Source organism: Triturus cristatus, chromosome 7 (assembly GCF_964204655.1).
Source record: "Triturus cristatus chromosome 7, aTriCri1.1, whole genome shotgun sequence".
NCBI classification, from domain to species: Eukaryota; Metazoa; Chordata; class Amphibia; order Caudata; family Salamandridae; genus Triturus; species Triturus cristatus.
The window spans coordinates 425791739-425809116 of record NC_140590.1 but is presented as its reverse complement, the minus strand read 5'-3'; the positions used below and the strand labels follow the sequence as shown (position 1 = coordinate 425809116).

Genomic DNA, 17378 nt, shown 5'->3' with positions numbered 1-17378 from the left:
TCTAGGACAAATAATACTTTTAAAATCTTGATATTGTTCAAAATGGTTCGACTAGTCTCTAATTCCAGTATGAGAGCCTCCTTTTTACCGCTAAGTAGAAAGTATCCTGTATTCGGAGTATCCGTCTTTTTCCCCGGGTGAAAACACCGTTGGTGCCCTTCCGCTATATATACTCCTCCACTAATTGGCAAATTCAAAAAACGGCGGGAGAATGTGAACGTTAGCTACCAACTATGTTCGAATATTGTCTAATCTACTGCGACCAACCAAAACCCTATTTGAAAAGAATTAAAAGTCCCAACATTTGTTATAAATTATAAGAACTAACCCGTTTCTTTGTTAGTTACATGCAAAATATATATAAATTGCCTGTTTAGGTACAAAATTACTAATATCACTAAGTTAGAATCGAACCCCTGACGCGACCTCCATGAAAGTACTCTATTTCAATATAGTGAGCTATCTTTTTCACTGGTCAGAAAATATAGTTCTACTCAGTAGTTAGCTAGAACGATCGCAAACGTTATTTGTTAAAGGATTTATAGATCACATTGTTTAAAGTAAAATACTACCATACTTTCAAAATTTAAATTATTAGCGAGTGAAAAAAAATATTTTTAACAAGTGAAAAAATAATTTTTTTTTTTTACTGTTTGGGTAATCAATCCCAAAGTCTCAAGATTGAAAACGAACCCCAGGCTAACTCTAGATTATAGTATCGAGTTTTAACATAGTGAGCTATCAGGTTTGTCACTCGGAAAACTTCGTAGTAATTTAATGAAAGACATTAATTGAACGAATTAAGTTAACAACCGTTTAGCTTTAGACATTCAAAACCCAACAAAAATATATTGTTTTCAGACCAATTTCACATTTGTAGAAATTATCTGATCCAAACAGCATTAGAGCGTGAGCTCTATTATCATACTAGTATGACCGAACATAGAATTCATCTCCTTGAAGTGTGATAGCATTAGTACACTGCGCTATCATTAAACGTAATAATTATTTAAGCAAATTAAAACTTAGGTTGCATAATTAATATAATGTACCTAAGAAATAATAATCACTATTCCAATTGCACAGTAGGTAAGGGATCTGTAAACAGTTTAAAATAATATTACCAAATTATTAATCAAAAGATCTATAGTACATATTATTTATTTATCAAGAGACATTAGGAGTCTGACTTAACTCAACAAAGTATATATCTCTCGATCTACGTTTAATCCAAATTGCACCGCCTGTAGTTTATTGATCCAATATGTTTCTCTAGATCTTAATTTTGCTTCTAGGTCACCCCCTCTTCTGTCAATGGTAACCTGTTCAATACCCATAAACTGGATATTACCTATTTCGTTCCGTTTATGTTGTTCTTTGAAATGAACTGCCATTGGATATTTAGAGTCACAATTTTTTATTGCTCTAAGATGTTCCATCCATCTTATTTTGAGCTTTCTCATTGACGAGCCAACATATATCTTTTTGCATATACATGTCATTATGTATATGCAGTGACTGGTATTACAATTTATAAAGGACTTGATTTTGTAAACATTCTTGTTGGTATGATCACTGAAAATTGTTGTTTATCTATAACATGTTTATAACAGATACATTGGCTACATCTATGTGATCCTGGTGTTCATAAAGTGTTAATCCTTATCAGTTTGTCACAATCAGTGTTATGTAAAGGATATGATCGTGTGTCACTAGGACTAAGAATATTCCTCAGTGTAGGAGCTTTTTTGTACACCATATTGGGTTTGTCACCCAGAAATTCAGAAATGTCTTTGTCGATAGTTAGCACTTCCCAATGTTTACAAAGGGATCTGAAGACCCTATTGTTACCTTCGCTATAGGTGGTGATATATCTAATTACTTCTTTTTTGTCTCTGTCTGATCTAGGTCTATCATATAGTAGTGTATCTCTTTTCACTTTTAGTGCTTTGATTCTGGCTTTATCTACAATCCTTTTCTCATATCCTCTTTTAAGGAATCTTTCAGTTATATCTTGACTAATGTTTTGGTACTCTTTGTCATCACTACAGTTTCTTTTGGCTCTCATAAATTCCCCATATGGGATATTGTCAATCTGTCTTTTAAGATGTCCTGATCTAGCGTGCAATATAGAATTTGTCGAAGTAGGTTTCCGATAAAGTCTCGACTCTAGATGTCCCTCAGAAACATACATTTCAACATCTAAAAAAACAATTCTTTCAGTGTTATATTCAAGAGTAACCGTTATGTTGTGATTATTAGTATTCAAGTGATTATGGAAAAGTTTCAATTTCTCTGCACTCCCTTTCCAAATCATAAAAATATTGTCTATAAATCTACCCCAGTAGATAATATTGTCATCAAAGGTTGTACTGGATTTCCAAGCAGGTTCCCTTTCATAGTGTCCCATAAAGAGATTAGCATATGAAGGTGCGAATTTCGCACCCATCGCTGTCCCTGTTTTTTGATGAAATAAATCGTCTCTATAATAAAAGAAATTATTAGACAGGACTAGGTTCAGAAGATCAAGTACCATATTCAAGTGTTGTAAGTAGCTAGCAGATTTAGTGTAGAGGAAATATTTAACGGCTTTGATTCCTTTCTCATGTTTAATACTTGTGTACAGACTATTAACATCCATAGTTACAAGAATCATACCTCTCTCCCAGTTAATATTTCCTATTTGACGCAAAAAATCTTTGGTGTCTTTGATGTAAGATGCAAGTGTTTTAACAAAAGGCATCAAAAACATATCAATATACTCTGATATATGTTCTGTCATGCTATCTATACCCGATATTATAGGTCGTCCTGGTGGTGTTTTCCCCCCTTTATGTATTTTAGGGAGGAAGTAGATAATGGGAATCTTGGCTTTGTCTACCAACAGATAGTTAAATTCATCCATATCTATCAATTTTTTGTCTCGATAGGTTCTAAGAGTATCTCTTTAGCATTGGTGATCTGTGCTAATTTGGCTTTGCCATAACTTAGACAATCTCTAAGTTGTTTCAATGCTTCTTTGTGATAGTCACTGTGGTCTAAAACCACACCATTCCCCCCTTTATCTGCTTGCCGGATAATAATACTTTTATCATTACACAGGTTTTGTAGTGCTTTGAATTCATCTTTATTTAAATTGTATTTACTTTTGCTAGATATTTCTTTATCAAAATCCTTCATGACAATGTTAGTAAAAACATCAATCACATTCTCTCCTTTCATAGGAGGTACAAACTTGGATTTAGGTTTCAGATTGCTAGGTATACTATAATCTGTTGTTATATTCAAATCTGATGCAATATCTTCTATATCACAATTAGTCTCATCGTCCAAGTTCACAAGACATCCAATATCACTGAGTTCTCTTATAGACATTTCACTGATAGTATTCTCTAAACAAACAGTTAGTTTTAAATTCGGTTTGTTCGAGGCGCCGACAACTAGCCTCCCTGGCTCCGACTCCGCTTCTTACTTCGGAGTGGGAGCCTGTTGTGGTTGAGGCTGAATCGGCGCCGGAGACTTGCCTTCCAGGCTCCAGCACCATCCCCTTCTTCGGAAGCGGAGCTTGTCGTGGTGGACGTTGAATCGGCGCAGGATGGAGCCGACTCGGCGCCGGATGGAGCCGAGTCAGCGCCAGGTGACGCAGGGTCGGCGCCGACCAAAGTGGTTTTGGCGCTGCGTCGGCGACGGGTTGTTGAGTTCTCCGGAAGCTTCTGGGGAGAGTTTGGCATCGCCTTCACGTATGGCTACGCCGGATCTATCCTTGCCTGTGCCCCCCTTAGAATTTGTAGACCCGGCAGGATCCCCGTCTTCTCAGGAGCCCCCTCAGGACCCCCATTCGTCAATGGGCCTTCCTTTCTTTGGGCATTGGTCGCACCCTCAGTGTATTGGAAGTCTTAGTTTGCAGCCCTCACCTACAGATGAGTTGCTGTCCCCTCCCCGGAGGGCTACCGAGGCCGGTGCAGCGTTTCTTAGAGTTGTCTCCTTAGCCACTCGTGTTTTAAACATGCACCCCCATTCGGTCCCCTTGCCTGTGGACCCTCTGCTTGATGTCCTTCACCACGGGTCAGGGAATGTGGAGCCGTTTCTGCCCTTTGAAGCTTCTCTTTATGACGCCCCTTTGGGCACCTGAGCTCTGATAGCTTCCTGTGAACCGGTGGCTCGTTTTGTCTGGCACCACCACCGGCCTGCTCCGCATGACCCAGTTTGCTTATTTGTTCACCCAGATGTTCAGGGGTTTGTTTTGCAAACTGCCTTCCCTTCCTTGCCACAGTTAATGCTTCCTCCCTCCAGGGAGTCGAGATGGCTTGAGTCGTGGGGTCGTAACATCTTCGCCTCCACTAGTGCTGCACTTCGTTCACTGAATAGAGTGTGTGTCTTGGCTCGGGCTACCTCTGCATTGTGGGACTCTGCAGAGTCTCTTTTTTCAGCCACCTCTGAAGGCGCTCGTGTGGACCTCCTTCATCTTTTCCGGGATGGTCGGGACATTGCTGAATTCACGATCTGCTTGGCCTTGGATACTGCTTATTCCTTAGGCCGAGCTATGGCTGGTTTGGTTGCCTTGAGGCGCCATACTTGGTTACGGGATAGCGTCTTCCCGGAGAATATCCAGGAGCGACTTGTTGATCTAACCTTTGATGGGATTTTATTGTTTGATGCCCATGCCGAATCGGCTGTTCATCGCCTCCTTGCCGGATTTTGCCTTCTGCCTTAAGCCTATATTTCCCAGGTCTTCTTTTCGCATGTTCTGGGGTGGTTACCCTTTTATCTAGCATCCTTTCGATGCCTTATGCGTTTTGAGCTGGCAATAAGCCTACTATGGCAGTGTTCCACAGGTTGTTGTGTCTGGCCTCTGACTGTGGTTTGCCCGAAGAGGTGTTCCCCGCAGTTTGGGGTGTCCATACTCCAAGTGGGGTACTTGTATGCTATTATATAGCTCTGCTTTATGTTATGTGGGACTAGAGATCCTTTGAGCTCTATGCGTCCCCTGGTGCTCTTATCTTGCCATTGTACGGTGTTCAATGTTGTGACTTGGCGCAATCTTCTATACGTCTTGGGTCGTCTTGCTTATGTGTCATTCACCTCCTTGGAAGATTTTCATGGTGTTTTTCACGCTTAAAATGCGGATACCGCCTGCCATTAATGCACTAGGTGTGCTCCTATACCATACATGTTGCATGGTCGTGGCTCATTTACCCTTCTTTGCTATATATATCTCCAATTACCACTCCTGTGTGCATTCACGCATGGCAAGAGAAACGGACAACTTAATGTGCAAATATTGCCAATGCAGCGTTTATTTAAGTTGATGGTGCAGTCGATCATGACGCGTTTCAGCCAACGCAGTGGCCTTGGTCACATGATCGCGTTACGTGAAGGTGCAACTTTTGTTGGATAACCTGATATCATGTGACACAGATTCAGCAACTAGTATAGACATAGAAAGAATACTGACATTAATGCCTGGACTTAAAGCCATTGTTAAAAAGCAACTGTTCGACAATGTTATAACGAGGAAATAATAACGTATAAAAAATCTAACAAACTTCATTGATATGGTAAATAATAAAAACAGTTTCATCTTGGTGAGTATTTCGTATTAAATGTGCAAATACTGCAATTAATCAAGTTTCAACTATATAACCATATCTAAAAGTCACCTCGCATACAAACTGTAAACATGCTTCTGATGGCTAAAAACATCCTTTAAGGCATAAATAAATAAATATTACTTATTAAGAGCAAATTCAATGTGCAAATACTGGTTTTGTAAACATGAAATTCAAAATCCATATTCATAATAATTTATGAAAGGAGAAAGCTCTATCGGATCCTTAATGTCAACTCTAGTGCAGAACTGTTTCTAAAGTGCATATATAAAGTGCCTAAGTGCTAAATGTGCAAAAAACATGAATACAGAAGTGCAAATAGAAATGTAAACATAGAAATACGCAGCTGTGATAAAAGTCTCATGATTAGAACATTATACAGCTATCCAAAAAGTTTCTAGATTTCTACTTAAGTCAAGAAGGGCGCCTGGCGTCCCCCAGGTCTAGCACATAGATGATTAGGGAAAAGCAACTGCATTTGTGTAGTACTGCGTGCATGTTGACATCTCTGCAGCCCTGTGTTAAGAACAATCAAATCAAATGCATAAAATAGGCTGTTGGGGATCCTCATACAATGTCATCTCACAGGCAGTTATGCAGATCTTCGCATAAATTCAAGCCTTGTGGTGCTTTTGTGTCGAGTTCAACTATGTATTGTGATTCTAGTTGTCTCAACTTTTTTCTCGATTCCCCCCTCGTTTGTTAGAGGGCACACTATCTATGACATAGTATTGCAGAACATTCAAGTTGTTGTGTTCTGCTTTAATATGTCTTGCGACAGTGTATGAGGGATCCGAATTGACAGTGGTGCGAAAATGTTGTAAAATACGCACGTAGGCCTGTAACTTAGTACTACCAACATCCAACATAACGTAAACCGCATTTACATTGCAATACATATACGGCATAATCAGTACGGCATGTGAAGTGGCCTCTAAGTTTGATAGGAACATCAGAAAAGGCAGTGGAGTAAGAAGTAGTATTAACTCCAAATTTACAAGCACGGCATGTGCTGCACTTGTAAAGACCTTTCTTAGGCGATAACCAGCTGCTTTTGTTATTGCATTCTGGACTGGTTCTTACCAAGTCGTTATGCATGGAATAGGTCTTGCGGTAGGTGAGGTTGGGTTTAGGGGGTAATATTTGTTTGAGGGTGACATCTGTTAGTACTATTGGCCATTGTGCATTGATAATCCCTTTAATAGCATTGGCCTTTTGACTATAGGTGGTAATAAGCCTACAGGGTGCTGCTATGAAATGAAATGAAAGGTTTTTTATAGAGCGCATCTGCTGCCCACGGGCGTCCAGGCGCTAGTAGTGGAAAGAGACTCTGAGGAGGGACCAGGAGAGGACAAGGAGGATTAGAGACAGGAGATAGGAGGAGATTAGTTTCTGAATAAAAATGTTTTCAGTTCTTTGTGGAAGTGAAGAAGGATGGGGTTGGATCTGAGTGAGAAGGGAAGGGAATTCCAGAGTCTGGCAGCGTTCAAAGAAAAGGACCTACCACCTGCTCTGGCTTTTTTAATTCTTGGAACTTCGGCGAGAAATGCATTGGTGGAGCGAAGAGTTTTACCGGGACAGTAAGGGGAGAGAAGAGAATGGTTGATCTCCGGGCTCGCTCTATGAAAGGCTTGGTGCGATATGCAAAGGGCTTTGAACTTTATTCTCTCTCTGACTGGGAGCCAGTGGAGGGATCTGATCCCTGCCTTGATTGATTGTCTGCGAGGGATCTGAAGAAGGGTGCGGGCAGCACAGTTCTGTGTTCTTTGCAGTTTTTCCAGCACATACTCTGGTGCTCCTAAATATAGAGCATTGTTAAAATCCAATCTAGATTGTACAAGGCCCTGGATAACCACCTGCTTGGCTTCATAAGGTAATATTGGCAAGATTTTTTTCAACATTCTAATAATCCCGAAGCAGGTTGCAGCTGTTTTCGTTGCCTGAGTATTTAGTGTAAGTGTGTTATCTAGCCATACTCCTAGGCTTTTTATGTCTTCCTTCGGAGTTGGCATTGGTCCTAGACTTACGGGACATAGCATGGGTACAAGGAGGAGAGGGGCCGAGAATCATTATCTCGGTCTTATCGCCGTTGAGTTTTAAGGATGAGTTTGTCATCCAGCTTTTAACCTCCTCCATACATGCTGCCAGATTGGATTGAGAAAGCACGCTGCCTTTCTGTGTCAGGGAGACCACCAGCTGAGTGTCGTCCGCATATGATATGATCTTAATACCATATTTTTGGACGACCCCCGCCAGTGGCCTCATGTACACATTAAACAGCGTGGGACTCAGTGAGGAGCCCTGGGGCACGCCGCAGTTTAGGGGTCTGCTTGTGGAGTAAGAATCGCCATCAAAGACCTGAAAAGTTCTATTGCTGAGAAATGAACTCAGCCAGTCAAGAGCGTTTCCTGAAATGCCAAGATCGGAGAGTTGGGATAACAAGGTTTTATGACAAACTGTGTCAAAAGCTGCGCTTAGATCGAGGAGGACCACTGCCACTGTCCCTCCTCGATCCATGATCCTCCTAGCTTCTTCCGTAACGGCTAACAGTGCTGTTTCTGTGCCGTGTCTAGGGCGAAACCCAGTTTGGGTGGCGTCCAGTAGAAGGTTCTCCTCGAGATAGTTGGTGACATGGCGGTTGACGAACTTCTCCAAAATTTTACCTGCCCACGGTAGCAAGGAGATTGGGCGGTAATTATTAGGGTCTAATGGATTGAGATTCGTTTTTTTTAACAATGCTTTCACCATTGCATGTTTCCAGGCGGGAGGTACCATCCCTGATAAAATGGAGCTGTTGAGTAAATCCAAGAGGGTAGGAAAAATGATTGGATTGGCCATATTCATCATTTTAGGGGGTGCAGGATCAAGGGGAGAACCGGATTTTACCTGAAGAGCGAGAGATGTAAGCGATTCCAGATCTAAAAATGGAAATTCATTCAGGTAGGCTAGCTTAGAGTGTTCGGTGGCGTTTGTAGGATGTGATGTAACAGCTTCTGAGCTAGGGGTTATGAATGAAGAGTATATTGTATTTATTTTTTGAAAGAAAAACTCAGCTAATTCATTGCAGCGGGAGGTAGAAGCATGAGTTGTGATTGTAGGTAAGGGAATTTTGGAAAGAGTTTTGACTACCTGATAAATTTCTTTAGGTTTAGATCTGGCTGTCATGATTTTCTCATTGTAATAGATAGATTGGGCAGAGATTATTTCTGTTTTATAAACTCTAATATTTTCTCTGTATCTCTCTTTATCAATGAGAGCGTATCCCAGGCGCCACTTTCTCTCCATTTTTCTACACTGTCCTTTCAGTTCCCTGAGTTTGTACGAGTACGAAGGAGCGGTTTCTCTGGCTCTTTTTAGCTTTGTCTTTCTTACGGGGAGGATGGAATCAATAGAGTCCTCTAGCCATTTGTTAAAACTTATGCTATTTTGTTCAGGGTTTTCGGAAAGGGTAGGTTTGGAATTAGAGAGAAGGCTAAGCCATAACTCTGGCGAGAGTTTCGACCAATTCCTCATCTTCCGTGTAATAGGAGGGGGGGGCAGCGGAGCTTTACATGTAGACCAGTTCAGGTGGATTAAGTGGTGATCCGTCCATGGTAGAGGAGTGACGGACCCAACTGTTAGGGTGGAGCAGTTGGTAAAGACTGGGTCAAGCAAGTGACCTTTGTCTTGAGTAGGTGATTTTATCAGTTGTCGTAATTGAATCGCGGCTAGACTGGAGATAAGCTCGTTGGCAATGCGGTCGGTGCTGACATCAAAATGGATATTGAAGTCACCCAGCAGCGAAAAATTCGAAGAGGACATGGCTATGTCTGCAGCGAACGAGGGTAAAGAGGAGGAAAAGTGATTCGGTGGGCCTGGCGGTCGATATATAAGAGCCCCTGTTAAACTGTCGTTAGGAGTGAACTTAAGACAAAAAGACAAGCTTTCACACTCCGCGATAGAATCAGAAGTGCAGTAGCATTGAAAAATAGACTTGTGGATAATGGCAAGGCATCCTCCTTTCCCGCATGTACGGTCCCGGCGTTCGATTTGGTAGCCCGATGGCAAGGTTTGAGTTACGTCTGGGTCACAGTCTGGGGTTAACCAGGTCTCGGTTAGGAAGAGAGCATCTGGAGAGAGTTCGTCTAGAAGGAGCGAGATTTCTACTTTATGTTTTGACATAGACCTGCAATTTAAAAGCAATAGGGTGAAATTTTGCTGAGGCTGCCTAATTTGACCCGATTTTAAATTAACATTACAATGCTGGCAGTAAGTGGGAAGCTTGAGGGGGTGATGTCTGTGAAGGCAACTGTCATTCGTGGGGGGTTTCACTGTAAAAAGGGCGGCCGAGTCATATTGCGTCCTATGAGAGGGATCAGGGGGGGTGGCCCCTGTCCCCGGCCGGACGCGGACGGGCGCAGACGGGCTTGCCTTAGGCGCGCCTTCGGCGCGCCGGTGGCGCGCCCGCTGCGCGCCCGCTGCGCGGCCGGGCCATGCACATGATGAAATAGGGCAGAGAGGGGGCGTGGCCTGGCGCAATGGGCGTGTCCTGAGCCCAGGGAATCCCAAGCGATGGTGTCGCAACCCGCTTCTGGCTCCGCGGCGAGTGAAGGGAGAGGGAACACCACACAAGAAGGTAAAAACAATACAAGTATCAATATATCATTAAAAATCAGCGAGCGCTCCCGGCTTTCTACCTCAGGAGGTCAATTCCTACTATCATGGTATTAACTAAGGTACTCTCAATTGCAGGTTGGTTGACTACAGGGTCTGTATCAATTGGATTGAGCAGGACCTGTCTGTCTTTATTGTTGGCTTTCTTAATGGCCAGATCTAATTTGTGGGAATTATACCCTCTCTCCATGAACCTCTGTTTAGCAGAATTTTGGTGAAATATCAGTTGTTCATTGGTACTACATGTCCTACGTAGGCTTTCTATAAAGACATGTTTCAATGTTGCCGTTTTCAATGTATAAAGTGATGTCTAAAAAATAGGCGGTGTTCTTATCAATATGTGCTGTAAAGTTTAGATTCATGGAATTGCAATTAATACTTTCAACAAACTTCCCAGCCTGTGCTATGGAACCCTTCCAAATGATAAAAATATCATCAATGTATCTCCACATTTGAACAACATGATTTTCATATTCAGTTAGAAGGTGGACTGATAGGACATGCTCCTCCTACCAGCCAACGTGAAGACACGCGTAGCTAGGGGAGAAGCATGCCCCCATCGCCACACCCTGCATTTGCTGAAAGATGTTACCATCAAATGTAAAGACATTATTGCATAAACACCAACGTATCATCTTTATCAACATGTTATTATGTTGATACATACAAATGGGTCTCTTTTTTAAATAAAAGTCCACCGCATTTAATCCATCTTCGTGCCTAATGCTGGTGTACAGAGTGGTTATATCTAGGGTTAAAAAAAGATAATCATCAGCCCACGACTGTATACAAAATTTGGATAGAAAGTCATTTGAATCACGTATAAATGTGGGAAGTTTGCTGACATGTTCTTGCAAATAAAGGTCCACATAACTTGACGTACACTCGAAGATACTGTTTTTTGCAGAAATAATGGGCCTCCCCGGAATGGGGCTGATGCCTTTATGAACTTTAGGGATGAAATAAATAGTAGGCATCACTGGGAAATCATTATTGAGGTAGGTAAATTCATCCTTGGATATTAGGCCCTCTCTTTTCCATGTGGTCAGGTTATCTTTATAATTTTTCTGACTCTTTTTTACTTCTGCAGATGTAATTTTTTTGTAACACTCAGGATTGTCAAGGTGCCGGTACGCCTCTGCCTTGTAGTCATCTTTATTCCAAAGCACTATGTTTCCGCCTTTGTCGGATTTATTGATAACCACATTGTGATTGTTTTTCAGCTTCGACATTAGTTGAAAATATTGTGTGATGTGGCGGTTTGTAGCTTTAGCGTTGGATTTTGATTTATGGTAGAGGATCTTCAATTCCTCGATGACCCTATCATGAAAAATGTCTACTGCATCACGTGGCATAACTGGTACGAATGTGGAAGGTGCTTTGAAAGGGCTGTTGCCGGGTGCCGGAATACAGATGCTCTCATCTCGTGCTACACTTTGGGTGCTGTTACTAATTGAGATATTCTCAGAAGTATCTTCTCTTAATGCATGTAACGTTTTAAGTAGACGCATTTCCCCGGTTGTGAGACCGACATCAGACACCTGTGTTGTTAGTTCTCTGGCTTTTGTTCCATGATTCTTGATAGTAAAATACTTTTTTAGCTTCAATTACCGGATCAATTTGGAGAAATCAATGCGGATTTCTACGTAATTGAAGTTGCTCTCTGGGCAGTAACTAAGACCTAAAGCTAAAAGTTGTTTTTCTGCTTCATTGAGTTGGATATCGGTCAGGTTGATAATAGTTTTATCTGTCGATGTTGTAATATCTACCAGGTTTTCTTCTGCCTGCCCCGTCCTCTTGGCCCTGAGGTATTTGCGCCTTTCACGCCTTCGGATGTTCCTTTTTTGTTTGAGGACGCGTTTGTATTCCTCGGTCGCAATGACTGTTTGCGTTGTTCCCTGATAAAATCCATTTCCTCCGCATAGGATAAAGGGCCCATCTCAGATCTTAGATTGAAAGCTGACTCTACACTATGTTCTGAGTCCGTATCGCTGATAATTGAGCTTGCTTCGGATGTGGAGGCATTGGCATTTTCAGTTGAGATTTGGTTCACTGAGGTTTGTCTTGGCGCTGTGACAGTTGCTTTGTGTTTTTTAAGGGTGTCATAATTACGCGCAAAGATGGACACTTGTCCTTGCTCGTAATCATTTTTATCTCAAGCGAATTTGTAAGCTTTTTTGGTTTTAATTACATCCTCTTGCTTTTTAATACGCTCTTTCATTTCTTTGATACTTTTATCTATGGACTCCTTGTTGTTGATATTGGTTAATTTATCTAATTCATTGTAAATGCGGGCTATTTCAGTCATGTTAGTATCGCGATCAATTCTGGTGTATTTAATCAGTAGTCAGACTAGCCGCATTAAGGGCTTCCAAATTGCTTTCGGCCCATTCTTTAAGGAGGAGTGGATTTGGACTTTTGAAGCTGGGAGCAAGCATGATACGTAAACCTCTCGGTACCCTCCCAGCTTCGTTGTATTTCTCCAGTGATTTAATCTCCCACCATTTGGTGAGTTCACTCCTGCTATTTTTCTCAAGTAGTTTTAGAAGCCCCTTTACATCAGTGTTCTGGTCGGAAGCTGTAGTTTTAGGATTGCTATTATCTTTAACTGACGGTAAATTTGTAAATAGTTCATCAGCAGCCTGCTCTCTTTCTCGTAACGCCTCGTCCGACATGACACCAAAGTTATAACTATTGATTTTCCAACGCGTTGAGTTCCAATTTTTACACGGACTCAACTGGCAAAAGTATCGCACCTCCCCACCTGCAGTGCGTGACTTAATGTATCCCAGACTTACTGATGTGTCTCGGCGTCTCCACGAGTCCTCCGACTCCCGGATTCAAACCTCAGGCACTCCAAGCATGGTTTAATATGTCATAACGGTCGTGCAGGTTGAAGCAGCAAACTTTCTTCGTGACTTGCAAGAAAGGCCAGCCGTCTTGAGGGGGAGGGGTATGTTAAGGAAAAGCAAGTCGATTTCCCGGGTAATGTCCAATTGCCACTCCTGTGTGCATTCATGCATGGCGAGAGAAACGGACAACTTAATGTGCAAATATTGCCAATGAAGTGTTTATTTTAAGGTGATGGTGCAGTCGATCATGACGTGTTTTGGCCAACGCAATATATATATATGCACACTTTATCCTACATCTCCATCTCTCTTTGCTGCTGCGAGTTCTGGTCCTAAATCTCCATGGGTCAGGGAGCTTTTCAGAGCTGCACTCGGGGTTGGCCTTTGTCTACGCTGCAGGGTGTCTTTCAGTACACTTACGCTGCAGAGTGTCTTTCAGTACACTTAGGTGCACTTTGTTGCTTTCCTGCATCTTCAGCAATAGGGTCCCTTTTGCGTCCCACTACCTGGGGTGGTTCCCCGGCTTTACACTGCTCCCTTCTTGGTGTGCAGATACTGAACGATCTCTCTCTTTCTGGACGAGGGTTAATTTTTACTCCCTGTCGGAGGATGAAGTCTACGAATCTGAGATTCTTTCCTACATTTATACATCTATTGGTATTCTGGTGCTTTTGCTGCCACTTCCTTCGGATGTGCCTCTTTCCTTAGGTATCACCCTATACTATGTCCGCTGTGCCTGCGGAACAGCTCTTCTGATGTCAGTCGTTCTAGAGTCTGCACCCTTCAACTGTATTTCGTGAGTTGGTTCTCATCTTTATCTTCAAGCGGCCTGGTTGGGCAGTCCTATGCTCTTTTTTAGCTACGCCACCTTGTTGTCTCTGTGGCTGTCGGCTCTGTGCATGTTTCAGTGGTGGTCCACATCAGCTTGCTTCAGATTGTTCCTGTCCTTCTGAAACATTGTTCAGTTTCTACTTCTTGCCCTTCGGTTCCTGGCTGTAGCTTCGCCGGCCTTTCTTCCATGGGCTAGCCTGGTAGGCTCTGGTATGGTTGCATTGCTTCACGTTTTTCCCCAACCTTTGGTTGGTGTTCACATAGTGCGCCATTAAGCTGAGAGTGGTCCTTCTTCGTTCGGGACTCTCTCTCGTTATCTTTTGCTCTTGATGGTTTGGAGCCGTCGCAGGCAGTAATTTTGACAAGGAGGGTGACGGGCGGTCCAAAAATACAAACATGTATACTCAATCACCTCCATGAATTCACTAACATGCACACACACTCATACACACACATAACACTCACTCCAAACAAATTCATACACTTTTACATACGTGCATGCACACACCAAACATTCAAAAACATAAAACGTACCAGTCCTGCAGCTCTGGGAGAGGAAAGCCTCGGAGGTCCCAGGAGGGTTGGGACTGTTGCTTTTCCTCACTTGTCACAGAATGGGATGAGTTCAGTAAGAGTTGCTAACCCCATCCCACTCTGTGACAAACTGAAGTGTCTAAATCCAAGGCAATCGGTGATGCTCCCCCTTGTCACGAGGGAGGGGGCCGCAAGGCACTTTTGCTAGACTGAGGAGGTCATGCCCACAGGGCTGTGAAATCCTCAGCCTAGCAAAGTTCAGCCCGGGCAGCCAGGAGCATGCACATTTAGTGCATGTTTAGCTTCTGGCTGCATGACCTGAACAAGAAGAGTGCCTATCTGGCTGACATTTGCTCAGCCTCACTGACCCTCTTCCTCTCTGGAAAAAGGTAAAGGGGTGTGGCTGCTTCGCCCATATGGACGGGCTGAGGCTGTCTGGGAGTTCATAGTAGTCAGAAAGGTTTGGGCTGGGACAGAGGAAGGAGGGATGGGAAGGACAGATTTAATTTAACAGGTGGGGAACTAGGAAGGTCAGACATAAAACCAGACATTTTTGAGACATCTAAAAGTAAGCAGAAGCTGGAACTAATAATGAGGCCGGCTTATTACAATTAGCGATAGAGGAACTGAGGTAAATTGCACAGAAAGAGAAAACGACCGGGAGAGGTTGTACCGTCATAGAGCTGCAGGCTTTGGAGCTGGGGACCAGGTTCGAGTCTTGGCGTTGACGCAACATTTTATGATTCTGGGCAAATCAATTTAAATAATTGAATATGCTTGGCTGTCTCTTGTTGAAGTCATTTAAGCTTGCATTTGGAGCCACCACCCTTGCCCTTTAATGCAACTGTTCTTGACTGATGGAAGTCTTGATTTCATCAAAGACATGGAGGTAAACTTTATAGCCACTCTAAGTGGTATCATTCTTACAGAACTCAGCTAGTGCTTCTTGACAGGTAAATTATTAGTGACCGTTAGTGAGAACTTCCCCTAGGAGTTATTTCATTTCCCTGTGTACATGTGACGTCATGCACCACACTACTAGTCACCAATTGAACATTGTGATTTGCCTTCATTGCACCATTGAAGAAAGAAGAAGTGCTATACTCATGACTGATATTTATATCAGACGGTCCGCAAGCAGTTGCTGACTACAACTTCCATGCTATGTGCCTTTTTCAGAGTTTCTAGAAAATGTCTTTGTAAACAAATCATACTTCATTGGTATTTGTAAGTATGGAAAGACAAAAGCACAAACACAAAGTCGTGCTATTTACCCTGAGAATGGCATAAGCACTGTTAAGGGCAGTCACAGATGCACAGCATTATTTGGGGTCTTTTGTACTGATAATGTCGAAGTAAAGAACTATGCAAAATGTGTGTACCCACTCTACAAAGAGACGCTTCATATACCTAAATTAGACAATCATCCTCTCAATAGTACTGATATATCTTTCTCATGGCGGAAACCAGAAAGTCAGCAAAGCAGTACCAACACAGCTGATTCTGCAAATGTCTTCTCATGGATGTCTTATGCGCATGTACTGCACGGAGGTAGACAGGGAACATGGACAAGGCTCAGCTTTTTAGATGTGCTCCCATCATTCATGTAGGTGCAGGTCAGTGGTCCTTCAAAGAGATATACAATTAGTTCTATTGGAAAACTAAGTATTGGGTGTCCATCCAATACGTCACCATTTATGAAGAGTTGTCGCTACCTAACACAAAGATCATGAATCAAAGAACTTCATGTTTTGTAGGCTGGTCAAATACTGAGATCAGCAAAATGAACAACCCTAGGATCTTTAAGGAATCAGACCAAACTTTTAATCTACAACTTAAATGCGAGGATTAGTTTTAAAGGGACAAGGGAAAAACTAACTTCATTTACAGTCTTCCTCTTCTTACAACTACAGCTCAACTCAACGAATGTTTAGTTGAATCTAATTTTAATATTGCCTATCAATGTAAGTGTTATTAATAAATATTTACATTCTAAACTTTTTTGCTGTTTTGTTTGAATTTTTTAAACTTGAATCTTATGTATCTCAAGACTTAAATGTAACCTATCTGCTTTTTTATTTCGTTGTAGAACCAATCCCCTGAATCGAGCGCAAGTTTTCTCTCGAGGCTTACATTCTGGTGGTTTACACGGTAGGAATGTTTTTTTATTCATCACAACATACTAATATTGAAATGTCGTTTGCTGTTTACAGAAAATGTGCATAAGCTATTATTTGTCTGGGTGAATAAGTGAACCCTATTAAAACACTGTGCCATTTTGTATTAGATCTTGAGTCGTTCCTTCCCTATATCAATATTGTTTCTACATCTAATTTATGCAATCTATTACATGCTGCTTCTTCACAGCCACAAAATTTCTTGGGTGTTCTTATGGGCATGTATGTCAGTAGATGCTTGTCAAAATATCGACCTACAAAACATCACAACCACTATATAGCCTATCAATATTTGGCAAATAAAGTATAAATTTAGTGTTCCGAGTCAAACATCCTAAGTCATCCATACAACTAAGGGATGGGAAGACCACTTTAAATCTGTCTGCCTAGTTACCTAACAGCTGGTCTCCCTCCCTTAATGGGCACTAAGCAGCTCCCTAGATTTGGAGCCCACTACTAAGCTTCTCTCTTGAGGATACATCAGCAGCAATCTGCTCACAAAGGGTTGGAAAGGCCCCAGGGCTGGACAAGATTCCTTCTGATATGTTCCACTCCAAGCTCTCAATCTGGGTGCCATATATTAATACTGTTTCAAATGCCATAGCTGCAGGTGAACCTATTCACTTGCAAAAGCACAGAAATTGTGGCAATCCATAAAATAGGGTGTCATAATAGCCAAAATAATTACCGCCCTTTGAATCTGCTCAGCAATTTACAGAAAA

General features: G+C 42.1%; 1 protein-coding gene across 1 annotated transcript in view; it reads left to right on the top strand.

Moving 5' to 3' along the window:
• Positions 1-17378, top strand: part of ABCC3 (ATP binding cassette subfamily C member 3) — a 693015-nt gene that overhangs the window by 280209 nt on the left and 395428 nt on the right. Inside the window, exon 6 of the mRNA XM_085616719.1 lies at positions 16569-16630. Coding sequence (XP_085472845.1) covers positions 16569-16630 — 62 coding nt within the window. The remainder of the gene's footprint in view (positions 1-16568; positions 16631-17378) is intronic.